Genomic DNA, 14,990 nt, shown 5'->3' with positions numbered 1-14,990 from the left:
TCCTTTTCCTGAGAGTGAGATTCCTAACTAGGATGTATTATTACTGGAACATTTGAAAAGTGAGGAACGAGCCCCCCCTACCCCCCATACACACCATACACATAAACGTGCTTCCTACGCCGCTGTTTATTTACTTAAATATACGTGCTTATTAGTATAAAAATCAACTTAATGTCGAAGCCAGCTCGACAACAAAGACCCGACTTGTTGTTTTTTATAGTTGTTTAACATAAGAAAATTGTGTGGATTTCTTCTAATTATGGTTGCACCAGAGAATGCACATCTATTCGTACAGTGCCTGGGCCTATATTTACTATGTGACTACGTCATCAGCTTCTCGAAGAAGGTCAGGCGGTTTCTACACACAAAAGTGTATATTTTTACGCTGCAGGGCTGGAGCGCGTTCGCGATAAGTTACAACAGTGTGCAGGGGTTTCACCATTACGAGGTAAGCGCGGGTTAGTCCATTCAATTAGTTGAGGAGGCCGTGTAACACACACTAAGTTCGTGTTCCCTTTTACCTCACTTGCGCGTGCTGTGCGTACTCACTAACCCGGTGCTGATTTTGGTTGCATCAGTGCCGTATCAGCCATTTGGGGCTATATACTGTTCCCTTCTAGTCTTTCTCTCTCACACATACGCCACTCTCAAGTCGTTGCCTTGTTAAATTACTATGAGTAGGGCTAATTCCTTTTGGCAAAATTTGAAGAATGTATTTGGTCGACCAAAGGACAAAAATGATTCGGCCAAGGAAAGTGCGGAAAACGGACATATCTTGCCTCTTAACCTGATAGATGGTAAGATTAATCCGACCACGGACGATGGAAAAGTTATTGATTATGATGGCGGAGAGATGTTAGCACCACCACAAGGAGGGAATCTTCCGGAGCGAGGAACTTGGAGCACAGGAAAACTTGGCTTTATCTTTGGTTGTCTTAACTATGCTGTCGGGCTAGGAAACGTCTGGCGGTTCCCGTATTTGTGTTACGAAAATGGTGGAGGTATGTCACTTTTTGTTGAAACTTTAAAAGTATATTTTTAAAATGATGTCTACAGTTAAATTCTACAGGTTATTAATGTATTTTTATTAATTTAATAACCTAAATAAGTCCAGAAATGTATCTCCGTTTGCGTGATATAGTGTGTGTGTGTATGTTTACGAGTGGGATATACACGTTTCTCATAAACATTGTAATTTTGGTATGTCACACGTTAACCATAACATATTGTGATTCCGTTGGTGCAGTGATAACTAGCCCCTCATCAGGACACACGACAATTAGCTTACTTGTTGACCTGATTGATGAATATAAAATAAATATATGTTATTTTGTTATTAATTCTTGTCCTAATTCTGATTTATAAATAATGCATTTACAGTTGGTAAAAGTTACATATCAATAACATAATCTAGTTCACATTCTAACAAGCTGCTGTTTGCGCAACTGGATAATATAAAGAACGTTTGAACCACCACTGTATTGGTCGTAGTCGGATTAGTTCTGGTATTGTACGAAAGGCCTCGTCAGCACTATGTATATATATAAATAAATATATATGTTGCAGATATAGCGTATTTGGAATGTTGTTATACCTTATTCTTTATTTTCACTCATAAATTATTATTTATGATACCACCAAAATTTGTAATTTCTACTACGTTTATTTACTTAAAAGTGTTTAATGTGACAACAAGTAAAAGGATACACGGTGGCATATTTAGGTGGGGGCTAGAGGGGCTTAACCCCAGGGCCCATGGTCTTAATGAGTGTTCATTGATAATTTTATTCTATTTAAAATTACATGGCGTGTAGAGCCCACAAAAATTGTTCACACAACCTTAAACCCGCCATTGGATACACATTTATAAAAAATTGTAACACATCGTCATGGGTCCCTTTCTCTTTTCTAAAAAGCTTTTGTATGAAATATAAATGTGCACAGATGTAATCTACAGATGTTTATTCAACCAGATAAGCTCTAATCAACCATATCACTCTGCTAGATATGAATATTTATGTATGAATACATTTTAGTATTCGACGAATTTCTTCCCAGAGTATAATTTCTACATCTACCCTGAAGACCGTTACTACAGTACACTATTAATTACTATAATTACAGCATCTTCCCAGAAGACCATTATTACAGTAAGCTATTTATTACTATAATTATAACATCTTCCCAGGGGTAACTACAGCAAACTATTAATTGATATAATCATAACATCTTCCCAAGGACCGTTAGCACAGTAAACTATTAATTGCTATAATTATAACATCTTCCCAAGGACCGTTAGAACAGTAAACTATTAATTACTATAATTACAGCACCCTTCTAAAGGAACTTTGCTACAGTGAACTATTAATTACTATAATTACAGCACCCTTCTAAAGGAACTTTGCTACAGTGAACTATTAATTACTATAATTACAGCACATTTCTAAAGGAACTTTGCTACAGTGAACTATTAATTACTATAATTACAGCACCCTTCTAAAGGAACTTTGCTACAGTGAACTATTAATTACTATAATTACAACATCTTTCCAGTTACTACAGTAAACTATTAATTACTATAATTACAACATCTTTCCACAAGACCGTTACTACAGTAAACTATTAATTACTATAATTACAACATCTTTCCACAAGACCGTTACTACAGTAAACTATTAATTACTATAATTACATCTTTCCACAAGACCATTACTACAGTAAACTATTAATTACTATAATTACAACATCTTTCCACAAGACCGTTACTACAGTAAACTATTAATTACTATAATTACAACACCTTTCCAGAGAACCGTTACTACAGTAAACTATTAATTACAGTGTAGGCCTGTTACGAGATTCCAAAGGAGGTCTACGCTTTAACGTTATAGAAAGGTGTAGGCAATGAAAACAACTAATAGGGCAAAAGCTCTGAAAGTTACTGACAAAATGCACATGATCAACGTTAGTTATTTCCGATGCAACCTAACGCACATTTAACACGTTACTCTTTAACTAGGTTTTTAACCTAACGTACAGTTTACGCGTTACTGTTTAACTAGGTTTTTAACCTAACGTACAGTTTACGCGTTACTGTTTAACTAGGTTTTTAACCTAACGTACAGTTTACCCGTTACTGTTTAACTAGATGTCTAACCCAACGCACATTTAACAAGTTACTCTTTAAATAGATGTCTGATCTAACGTACATCTTACGAATTACTGTTCTCTCTTGTTCTGAGCGTATGATGCTCTAATATACGCTATTTTTTTCATGTCTATGAATTCACGGCAGTACTGTGTTAAGTGGTAAATAGATACGGTATTGTTATGTTTTTTATATTTTGTAAGTTTTATCCTGACTTACTGTTAACCATATATATTAATGCGGGCGAATTTAGCAGCAATCTATTAATCTTAGTATCCCCTTGGTGGGGAATTACTGGACTAATTTATTAACAAATTATTAGCCATAATATCCCCTTTATGGAAACTAGTCTGTGTTACAGTTCTTATCTTTACTGACAATTTGATAAAAAAGGTTGTCTTTACACGAAGAGATAACGTCTGATTGTCAGTATAGATCAGTTTATAAATGGCTTGAATTAATTAAGAATTGTGTAACTCTATGAGGTGCAGTAATTTTAACACTAATTTTCTAGTTCAGTAAAATCATGTGTGTCAATGTTTTCTGGTTCTTCCTGCTAACACGGAAATGGTCGTAAAAGCAATTAATTACGCCACAGAGAAAATACTTAGATTCACTTTGTTTTTCTTTTCTTTCCAATAGAAGGTTTGTTTAACATCAAGTATGGTTGCGAAAGTTTCAGTAACTAGATTCTTGCTGCTAGTGTCACAAATTTCTTTGCTTATTGAGCAATCATTCTGAGAACGTATCCAGTCGAGGGTCTTAGATTTCCACTTGCTTGTATGACAAAAATTAAAAGAAAGAGACGTGAAGAGAGTTTGTTTAGGTTTCGATTAAATTGTAACCGAAATGTAGTTATTTCCTGCTACGTAACGTAGTCAATCTGGGTGGATTCGAATCTGACCATTGTTTTGGTACAGACGACAGAAACGACTTGACTGGATGGCGCACTCAGAAACGCATTGCTTTCTTTATTGTACGCCCCTTGAGTTCGTGTCATCCCATCCCCGACGAAAAAGCAGTTCTAGTTTTACTTTAGTTCTAAGCTGTAGTTTCCTAATTTGTATTCTTTTGTTGTTAAACACAAGACTACATAGAAGGCAATCCGTCTGTATCCATCACAAGGATCGCACCCTGAATTTTATCGATATAAAATCCCCAAACTTACAAGTGAACCACTGATAACTTGTTCTACTGATGAGCACAAATATTATACAGTTGGTTATCTGCGTTACGTCCTATGAGGATCGAACACCGAATTTTCTTGTTATTATCCCTCAAGCTTACAGCCGAGTCACCTATAAAGCATTATTAAAATCTACCTATCACATATTCTTTAAGCGCTGATTCGTCTAAACTATTGACATGCGTCAGTAACTTCGAGAATTACCTGTTAAAAGTGTTTAAATATATATTTACAAATAAACCAAAATCGGGTGTTGAACGTGGTAGAAAAATGTATTTTTCTATGAGCTACATATGTATATCCACTAAGTACCATATTTTATGATACTTGCTGTTAATCGTACCTGAAGGCCTAAAAGTTTGTAACTAACAATGTTTTACGGTGTTATAAGTGATAGAATCAGTGCAGTGCTACTTTTTTAAGCTTTTCAGCGTTATCATAATAATAATATATCACTGTCTGACAAGCCACAATAAGAGGATCATAATTGCCTCTTGAGAACCGTATCATTGTATCTGGTGCAACTAGACACTTGTGTACACAACTCTACAGATTTCCGTGAAGAAGACCCAAAATCGAATCTTGGTTACTACCAAAATAAAATAGACCTTCTCAGGAGATTCCTAAAGACGAAATCATATCAGAAGACCTATTCCACTGTTGATAGTTAGTTGATTGAACTTCAAATTGGTGGAGACCTCACCCAAGTGGATACATTTTCTACAAAGGACAAACAGATTGAACCTGAGCATTTCCAACAGAGAAATAATTAGTAATTAACATCTAGTTATATTTATCCAAATACAACAAATAAATAATAACACTTAGGCAAATGTACAGGTTCACGTACCATAACAACGACATACATTCGATCGCAGCGTTATCACACGTATTTTCCTTTCACAACGTCCCATAATCCTGACATCTTCAGTGTACTATGCCTATCGAGAATATGTCTACTAATATTGTAAGTTAGATTTAAGACATGGACTTAAGATAAATAGTTCAATGATGAAATTTGTAATATTTGATCTTTTGAAACAGGACCAAGTCGCTCCTTTCCTTATATTTTTCGTCCGAACCGTGGAATTTTACAAAGTAAAACTTGGTTAGCTCCTGTGAAGTATTAGTGAGAGGTACAGCTAATACTCTGTCGTATTTTAATTTACACTTACTTCGTCTTCTGAAGCCTTTCGAAACGTAGTCATCTACACTTGTGTCTCCACAACAGGCAGTTGCCGTCTGTCCTACAAAGTTTCATCATGATTACTCGGCCTAAACAATCTATCAAAGAAGATAACACGTTGTTCCACAAAACAGAAAACGTATACATTTATTTTAAAACATAAATACAAAAATTACACGCTACCAAAAAAAAACACTTATAGTATTACTTACACGAGAAAGTATGTTTCGAAATAAATGACCTCAAGTGATGTATTACATCTCTTAATTACCTCTTTCTCTCTCTCCCGTAATACAGTTCAAATTCTTCAATATTTCCAAACTAGTTTCAAAACTGATTGGTCTTCTTTTTTTTTTCAGCGAACCGGGGAACTTATTAGCGACATTTTCTCTGCATGTCTCACTCTACTAAATCTACACTTTTGATCTACTTCTAATTCGTGACCTAATTAAATTTAAAATTATTAACGCTTCAGATGTTTTTGCTGGTTTTTTTGTTTTTTTGCGTTTTGAGAAACTTAATCGGATTGAAGTAGAGCCTGTCCTTGACCCTAAAGAAGTGGACGATCAGACATTCTCACATGGTTAGGTAAAACAAAACTAGAAGTTCTACCAATGTCAACCAGTTTCTTTGTTTTTACTATCAACACTTGATCAGTTAGCTTTGTATTCAGCATATGTGTGCTTCTGAAGGTCAACTTGCAATTTCTGATACTTTACGAGTGAAAAACGTTAGCCAGAGGGAGTACTTGTCCCCTGAAAAACATTAACCAGGGGGAGTGTTTATACCCACTCCGTCCTAGTTTAAGCTTTTCTTAATGTGTGTGTGGGGGAGGGATCAACGACATTTTAGGGGCCCTACTAACGCTCTCCACACCTAATAGTCCGCTGCTGGTACAGCAGTAAATCTACAGAATTTCAACCTTAAAATCAGGGGTTCGACTCCCCTCGGTGGAATCAGCAGATAGCCCGATGTGCCTTTGCTGTAATAAAAACGCAAACCACACCTAATAATCAACAGTAAATATATTTTATCACATTCGCACCACTACTCTATCAGTGTCACAAAAACTCTATTATGTCAGAAAATATTTACGTCATTCAACGTGATGCCTTTCCTCATTCTTTCCTGGATTTACCTGCCGAGAAGACGTATACTCTCACACTACCCAAATACTTAAAGAAGAAATCCAATTTCACAACATACTTATTCCCCACGGCTTGGATCCAAAGGAAAGATGACTTAAAAATGCTAGATCAGTTACTGTGTCGCTACTGCGTAAACATCGTAACAGTCAACACAATCAGATACCTGTAAAAAAATATTAGCAAACTTTCATACATCAGTTGCCATTGAAAGAAAACTGTTTCCAATATTAAGAAACTGAGGACTGTAGTTTCATTGCACATGAAATTCAAACAATTACTGTTGAATTGTTTTATAAATATATGGTTTTACCGTAAATATAAATACAATAAAACTCTTCGAGAGAATAACGAAACCATTTGTTTATTCTTTACTAAAAAAAATAAAGACAAACCTATTGGGCTTCAAAGTTATATGACTTTTACCTTCCATGTACAAAGTTGTATAATGTTTTAGTCTTAAAGAAATTCTGCATTATAACTAAAACGATAATTGTTTTAATTCTTCACACAAATAATTCTTTCAGGTTTCAATGACCTGTCAAAAATTCTGAGAAAGCCACACTTCATAGTTCTTTGTTTAATCAGCAACATAATAAACCCATAATGCACTAGAGTTTGGCTTCTTTTCACCTTAGGATCACAGAGAGCACGTGTAGGAAATGAAGGTGACAATGGTCGATAAATGTGTTAATGTTGGCCATATTCCATCTTGGAAATGATTAAAAAAAGGCAAAGAATTCCAGACTTTTTGGCGTGTTTAGCTTTTTCAAGGTATCGTCTTACATTGAGGAAAACCTTGCCTCGTGTTCTAAACGGTAAAAATTTGCCTACGTGAAATGAAGTATGTACCATATAGATAACTAAATATGTTCTCTTTTCGTTTATATCAGATGATGACTTGGGCACTGTGCTGACCCTTTCACGCAGAGGCACCGGAAGTGTTAAAGTAGCCATCTTGTTACGTTTTTATTTTTCCATTCTTTCAGTTACTAAGACGATATATATATATATATAGTTTTTAATTAGTAGTCTTTGTCTACTATAAACATGTGCGTTGCACGGTGTTGTAACAGCAGATCAACAACTGATCGTGTGCCATTTAACTGGTAAGTGTTTCCCCTCTTAAATAAAATTAATGTAACCTTTGCTACCACTTCCAACATATTATATTGTTAGGTGTAGTAACTTAAGCCTAACAGCGCTAATGTTGCTTAAATGAAACTAACTTTGATTTTTAAACATACGTAACTTTCCTTCATAAGCTCTGGATTTTAATTAGCTTTGTTTGAATTTAGCGCAAAGCTACACGAGAGCTATCTGCGCTAGTCGTCCCTAATTTAGCAATGTAAAACTAGAGAGAAAGCAGCTAGCCATCACCACCCACCGCCAACTCTTAAGCTACTCTTTTACCAACGAATAGTGGGATTGATCGACACATTATATCGCTCCCATAGCTGAAAGGGCATGTTTGGTGCGACGGGGATTCCATCCTGCGACCCTCGGATTATGAGTCGAGTGCCTTAACCACCTGGCCAGGCCAGGCTGAGCTTGTAATCCTCAACTGCAAGGATTTCCTACATTTTCAAATTTCATACAGCTTTCTATACGGACAACCAGAACTGTTGAAAAAAGAAAAGAGTTGCAAATATTCGAAGAGGACAATTGGTATCCAACTAAATCCTCCAGGTTGAGCTGTTAACATTTTGAAGACGAATAAAATAGTTCATAATGTTCTTCTGAGAGATTCGACTTTGTCCACTGTACTTTCATTTCCTGTACACCTACAAAAGATATATATATATATATATAGGTTAGGCTTATGTTATTCTAATTATTCAAGCGTTCCTTTAGACTATTGAAAATTCGGTTAATTATTTATTCTGAGAAGACTTCTTTTGATTTTCAGCAGTCTTTTTTAATTCATTATTAAATAAAGTTGTTGTTTTTGATTGTCAAAATTTCTTACTAAATAAAGTTATAAGAAAACTAAGTAAATGAAATAAACTAAGTTCACTAATAAGCCTGTAGTAATGGGTAGAAACTGATCTACAGAAAATTTTGTTTCAGACTTAATACTCACGGTAACCATATTGGTCCTAGTTAAGAATACAGCGTCTCTGTGAAATCATTAATAATATATTAGAAGTTTACTGAGAATTTACGATGCGATTGTTATTTTTTAAAACATTCGTTTCTAATCTAAGCCAAAACAACGATACTCGCTGTTATGTCTTTTTGTATATGTACAGACGCTAATTTTCTTCTTCGGTGGTACTATAGAATTTAATTAGAAATCATTTGTTAATAACAAGCATGGTACTAGTTACAGTATTCAATCAAATAAACATTTTGTTCATGTAATAAAGTGCTTTTAAAGAAATTGATGGCTTGAGCAGATTATTTTCTGAATTATATGTTATGACATCTTTCCAAAAGTATATTGGTTCAAGCACACGTGACAATGTTGTTATAGATCCAATCGCCTCAAGTACAACATCAGTGCAGGGCAACACCGAAAATCAAGTACTTCAAGGTCACAGTGATAGTCCTGTAACCACAGAAAGAAAAAATACATAAAACAGTTGATCGTTTGAACACAACTTTGAAAAAATTACAGTTTTCACAGCAAAACAACAGGAGTTTGAAACCAATTGTTTTTCTTACATCAAAGGTGATTGTGCAAACTCTGGAAAACAAGACAATGTATTATCCATTAATGATTTTTACACGCTAAACAGCATTTTTTCTTATTGTCATTAACAAGAAAAAGAAACTTATTTGTAAAACATATCTTCCATCCTCAGCACTACTCCACAATTGTGTGAGACTCTCAATCTTTTTCTGCCTCATTCATCTATTCTTCGAAAGCGTTATCAAATTTAATGGGGCATCAGGCTTTACACAAAAGACATTTGATGCATTACAAGTGATGAAAAGGGAAAAGATGGAACCAGCGAAGTTATTTGTAGTAGATAAACGTTGGCGGTGGGTGGTGATGACTAGCTGCTTTTTCTTTAGTAGATGGAACCAGTGAAGTTATTTGTGGTAGATGAATTGAACGTAAAGAAACATGTGGAGTTAAGGTTCTTTACTTTTGATGTTTTTTACAGATACACAAGATAATATAAGTACAGTGATGAATTGGTGTTTATGGTTCTTTCTCTAAACAGCAACTGAAAGTTACCTGTTGGCTATTTCTTTATTAAGGCCAGAATATACAAGAACTAGCAAACTTGGTAAGAGTGTACAGATGGTTTATAATCGTGGCACTTGTTTGGCATGGTCCAAGTTGCCACTTTTATGGGTTGAAAAGAACTGGATACCAATATGTCGACAGAAAACTTACAGCCATGGTTTTTTCAGCCTAGCAACGAAAAATACAAAACATGCTTCGTACGTGATATATGCCACAAACAAAGGCTCATTCGAAACACTTTTTCAATATGTAGATGGTAAATATAACAAATGGCAGTTAATTACTGATCTGTGCATGAACTGAAGGGAACGAGATCAGTGTTTAGTTCAATGGTTAAAGCAGTGAATAAAATATAACTTTACAGCATTACATTCAAGTGTTGTGGCACGTGCCAGGGGACTGTGTGATACAAATTTGAAATTACCTGAGTTTAGGGGAAGTGGACCTACAGTTAACTATATAAGAACATTTAATGGACTCTTTAATATGCTCAATTCCAAAAACACAATAACTAAAAATTACAAGAATCCAATGAGTCATTTTTGAAACCTTTTCTAGTAAAACAATTTTTTTTTTTTCAGTCACCAGAGAGTATTGAGTTTCTGGCTGCAATCAAATATGTGCAGTAATTACATAAACCTGAATGTCATCACATCGTATTCATTCCCCTTGAAATACCTTTTGAGTATAGATTAAGCTAGAACTACTTGGAACTCTTTTTATTTTGCAGTTGTAATAAAAACCCTACTGTTCGATAGTTCATAGTTGTATATAGAAAACTGTTTCTGTTAATTTTATTTCGTGACACATGAGCAGTGTTTTTATATGCCTAAGATGAAACATCAATTTTACATGTCATAAAAGCTCTCATGATACTTTCTGGTAGTTCTGCACGTGTGTGTGATATGTAGGTATGACGTTGGAGATTCGCCAGATCACAGACCTCGAGGATTCATGACAGGTCAAAATGGCATACGAAAAAAGAATACACTGTACAGGTAATGTTGAGTGGAGACTTTGGAAGACAAATATTCTAGAAACTTGTCAATCTTACAACAAATAAAAATAAAGATGGTTTGATGAAGGCACCAGCAACTGATGGCAAAGATACTTTGAGAGGTTCCTGAATTCACCCGTTAGTAAATAGAGTTAGTCTTAGAATACAGGTTTGTGTTTCGACACATGTTCGAACGTACATCATGTTTACAGTTTCATAAAGTATGTTATATAACCTTCTAAACAACTGTGTACAAATGTTGCAGTTGAAAAATATTTTTAAATTGATTTTATTTAAACATCAGCAGTTTCACACTATATGGAATGTTTGTACAGAAACAAGTGTATGAAGTGGTGCCTTACAAACCTTCAATTGTTTATAGCACATATATCAACTGCTTATCTTATAATATTAAATGAGCAAAAAACATTTATATGAAACTTTAGAGTGACGTAAATAAATTCAATAGTACATTTACGTTATTGGACTGCATGTGTACACATGTAGTGTTAAAAAACTGTGGTACCTTACTAATATAACGTTTACACTTCTATTGTATATTTCGATCTGTTATTATTTAACTTTCTGATTTTTGAATATCTTTCACATTCAATTCTTTCATTGTTGTTTACGTATACCTAGCTCGCTATCTATTTATTGCTATCTTTCGGTGTCTCAGCGGTGAGAATGAAGGTTTATAACGCTAAAATCTGTAGTCTGATTTCAGAGATGGAATATCGCAAACAGCCTAGTTGTATAACTCAAGTACATAAAGTAGTTTTTCTCTAAACTGACGGTTTTATCTAGCTGTAAGTACTACACTCTAAGGAAGGACTATTTCGTGTATATATTTTAACTTCACAACTAACATCTATCACCTGTATATATTTTAACTGCATCACTACCATTACTTGTATATATTTTAACTGCATTATTACTATCTACCACCTGTATATATTTTGACGACACAACTACCATCTATAACTTGTATATATTTTAACAACATCATTACCATCTATAACTTGTATATATTTTAACAACATCATTACCATCTATTACTTGTATATATTTTGACTACGCTATTACCGTCTGTAACATATACACAATTTGATTGCACCATTAAATTGGGTCTTGACACCCACAGCGAAAAGAGTACAGATATTCCATTATGTAGCTTTGCACTTTAAAATAAACAGGTAGAAATTCAGTAATCGTAAGTTTCTATGTTTGACAGTTAAAGTTTTTTCTCGTTACAAGTAAATGGATGACAAGTTGTTGTTGTTGTCTTTTCGGCCACGACTGTTACGTTTCAACTAGTGACTACCTGTTGGAGATTTAATCACGGGCTAATTATCAATCCACTTGTTTTAAATTAATTGATTTGGTTTCGAAAAAGCAAGTAATTACATCTGAACTGGTCTGTGTCCAACTAATGGAGGTAGAAGAAGAAATATGGGGAGAGAATATTGAATGGTTTAAATATTATTTATTTCTCACGTGCGGCACAACGTTCGACCAGCCAGTGGGAGGGATGGACTGAATGATTTAAAGATCATTTGTTTCCCACGTGAGGTACAGTGTTCCTCCTATCTAGCAAATGTAAGTGTATCTTCCAACAAGATAAAATATGTGTTTTATGCTGTAAGGGTGGTGTAATCGTGGTGTAATGGTGTATATTACTGGTCGTGGTGTAAAGGTGTGTATTACTTATCGTAGTGTAAGGTGTATATTACTGATTGTGGGGTAAGAATGTGTGTTACTGATCGTGGTGTCTTACAGATTTTTTTCCTAAAGAAACGTCAACGTTTAGCAGCGTATTCGCATTGATTGAAAGAACCAATTTAACAGTAGCACGTGCTTTCTGTCAATCCAAAACTAACAACAAGATACGCCAGTAACAAGTTCCTACCTTGAATATTTACTTTTGTGTAAATAAAAATATTAGGTTTAATGACGAACAGTAGAATTTTTACATTAACTTTTACTACTAAATAAGGTTTTTAAAGAAATCGTCGATAACTAGAAATATTCATGGGCAAAGAAATAAGATGATTAAACAATTAGAGAAAAAAACAAACTGTATGACGTATAAAAGTAAAGTTAAATAAATCACCCTCATATCTTGAAGAATTCATTTTTAGGTTCGTTTTTTATACTTATTTAGCAAGGCGAACCTCTTCAACCAATTATATCATAATGATTTCGAAACAAAAAACTTTCTGAAGTTTAAGAATGTAGTTTGCAAGGAACCACATTCCGGAAGTATCAGTTATTGGTTAATGAGTGCTAAGCTAAACAATTGGCTATCTGCTCTCTGACCATCGATGTCAATCGAGTCTCAAAAGTGACAGCAGTAAAGAAACTAAAATAATCAAATAGCACATATTTAAGTAATTATTGTTGGTAGTCGCTCTAGTAGAATTTGCTGTCGGCAGTCCTTCTTAGGCTAAAAATTCCTTTGACCCTAGTTTGAATATTGACAAACGTCATCAAAACGTTTATTGTCATCACAATAGCTGATGAGCATCTTGGAAGAATGTTGACGGTCGATTTTATATATTTTGTGTCTCTCTGAAGGTGATGTTATAAGAATAAATCGAATATTTTTACTGCCTCCAAATACGAATCTGGCAGGCAGAACCTAAAAGGTTAGGTTTCACGACTTGGTCGATCCTCGTGAGTGAACTAATTTGGGTATTAGACGAGGTAGTGCAACGAGACTGGAATCTTTGGAAGAACGCCAGAATAGCATAGTAAAGTAACGATGAGCGCGAGCGCACGTAGCACTCACGTGTCAGTATGTATTTTAAAAACTTCTCAATGTTTTGGTTGCTTGAGACATTCATGTTACGTACTTGGTGTTACAAAAAATACACTTTAACGTATAAAAATATCTTTCTTAATTGTTAAAAGTGTAGCAGTAGGTGTTAGAAAACACACCATTAATATATAAAAATATCTTCGTTATTAAAAGCGTAGCAGTGACATTAGGACTTATTTTTGTTACTTTTTTTGACAAAGGCAGAGACTACTATCACCAAACCTGAAATTGTCAAATATCACTTACAGAGGAACGGTTTTCTTACTGAGTTGCACTATATTATTTATAATTTCTTTTTAAATTTTGACCAATGAAAATTTAGAGTATCCAAATGGAAATATTAATGTTTTTCGACCTCTATGTGAATTCCTGTACTTTATTGTAATAGCCCAATGTGGCTATTTACTTCTTCTACCGCGAGGAGATGAACCACGAATTTTTTGCATTGTAAGTTCGTAGACTTACCGCTGTTCCATCAGGGAACTGCTCCCGATCGTTTCTCATTGAACAAATCTAGGGGAAGCAATTACTCTTCCCCCCCCATCGATTATTGTGCTGCTGGAACTGGTTAGGATACAAAAGGATCATTGCAGTTTACGTTCGTAGCTTTAATGAGTTTATGTTATGTAGATTAATTACAGTGTTGAAAATTAAAACAATTTTATGTTTCATGTATAAAAATGGCCACGTTAAGAATTTTGAATATGATTAAACTGTTAAAAAATAGTAGGCCTAACGTATAAGCATAATCCATCTAACCTAAATGCATGTAGATCTAACATATAAACCTAATGGACCTAGCGTATAAACATTATAAGCCCAACCTACAGTAATAGACTAGAGAGAAGATAGCCAGTCAACACCGCCCGCCACCAAATCTTGGACTAATGTTTACCAACGAATAATGAGATTGATCGTAACATTATAACGCCCCACAGCTGAAATTTTGTTCATGAATTAAATAGAGAATGGTATGTAATTATACTTGACAAGAAGTTGCCCATCAGAACAGACATTCAACATTAAATTGATTCGAGTGAATTAATAATTTTTATGTTATCCTTTTCTTTTAATACGACATAAACTTGCTCTTATTATTCCGGAACATGAGAGCTATAAATATTTATATGTGTAAGGTATTAAACTTGCAATTCTTAATGTTTGACCGGTAATCACACCTCCTGGCAAGTGAGACATGCATTAAACAAAATCACAGTTATTGTTATGACAGTAAGCTCCAAATCAGCAAAATGACTTTTAAATATTCATTGTTTCTGATTTTTTCTGTGACGAATGTTGCAGCTCCAC

General features: G+C 34.5%; 1 protein-coding gene across 2 annotated transcripts in view; it reads left to right on the top strand.

The window, feature by feature from the left end:
* The first annotated feature begins 319 nt into the window (after positions 1–319).
* The window catches only part of LOC143253462 (sodium- and chloride-dependent GABA transporter 1-like), a 35,134-nt gene continuing 20,463 nt past the window's right edge, over positions 320–14,990 (top strand). The window contains exon 1 of one of the 2 annotated variants that reach the window (XR_013029644.1): positions 320–1,001. Coding sequence is in view for 1 of the 2 variants with exons in the window: in XM_076507429.1 (XP_076363544.1) it covers positions 674–1,001 (328 nt within the window). In the remaining variant the exon portion in view is untranslated. The remainder of the gene's footprint in view (positions 1,002–14,990) is intronic. The other variant, XM_076507429.1, reaches the window with a different exon arrangement.

Source organism: Tachypleus tridentatus, chromosome 6 (genome assembly GCF_004210375.1).
Source record: "Tachypleus tridentatus isolate NWPU-2018 chromosome 6, ASM421037v1, whole genome shotgun sequence".
Lineage (NCBI taxonomy): Eukaryota > Metazoa > Arthropoda > Merostomata > Xiphosura > Limulidae > Tachypleus > Tachypleus tridentatus.
This window is presented reverse-complemented; position numbering and strand designations above follow the sequence as displayed.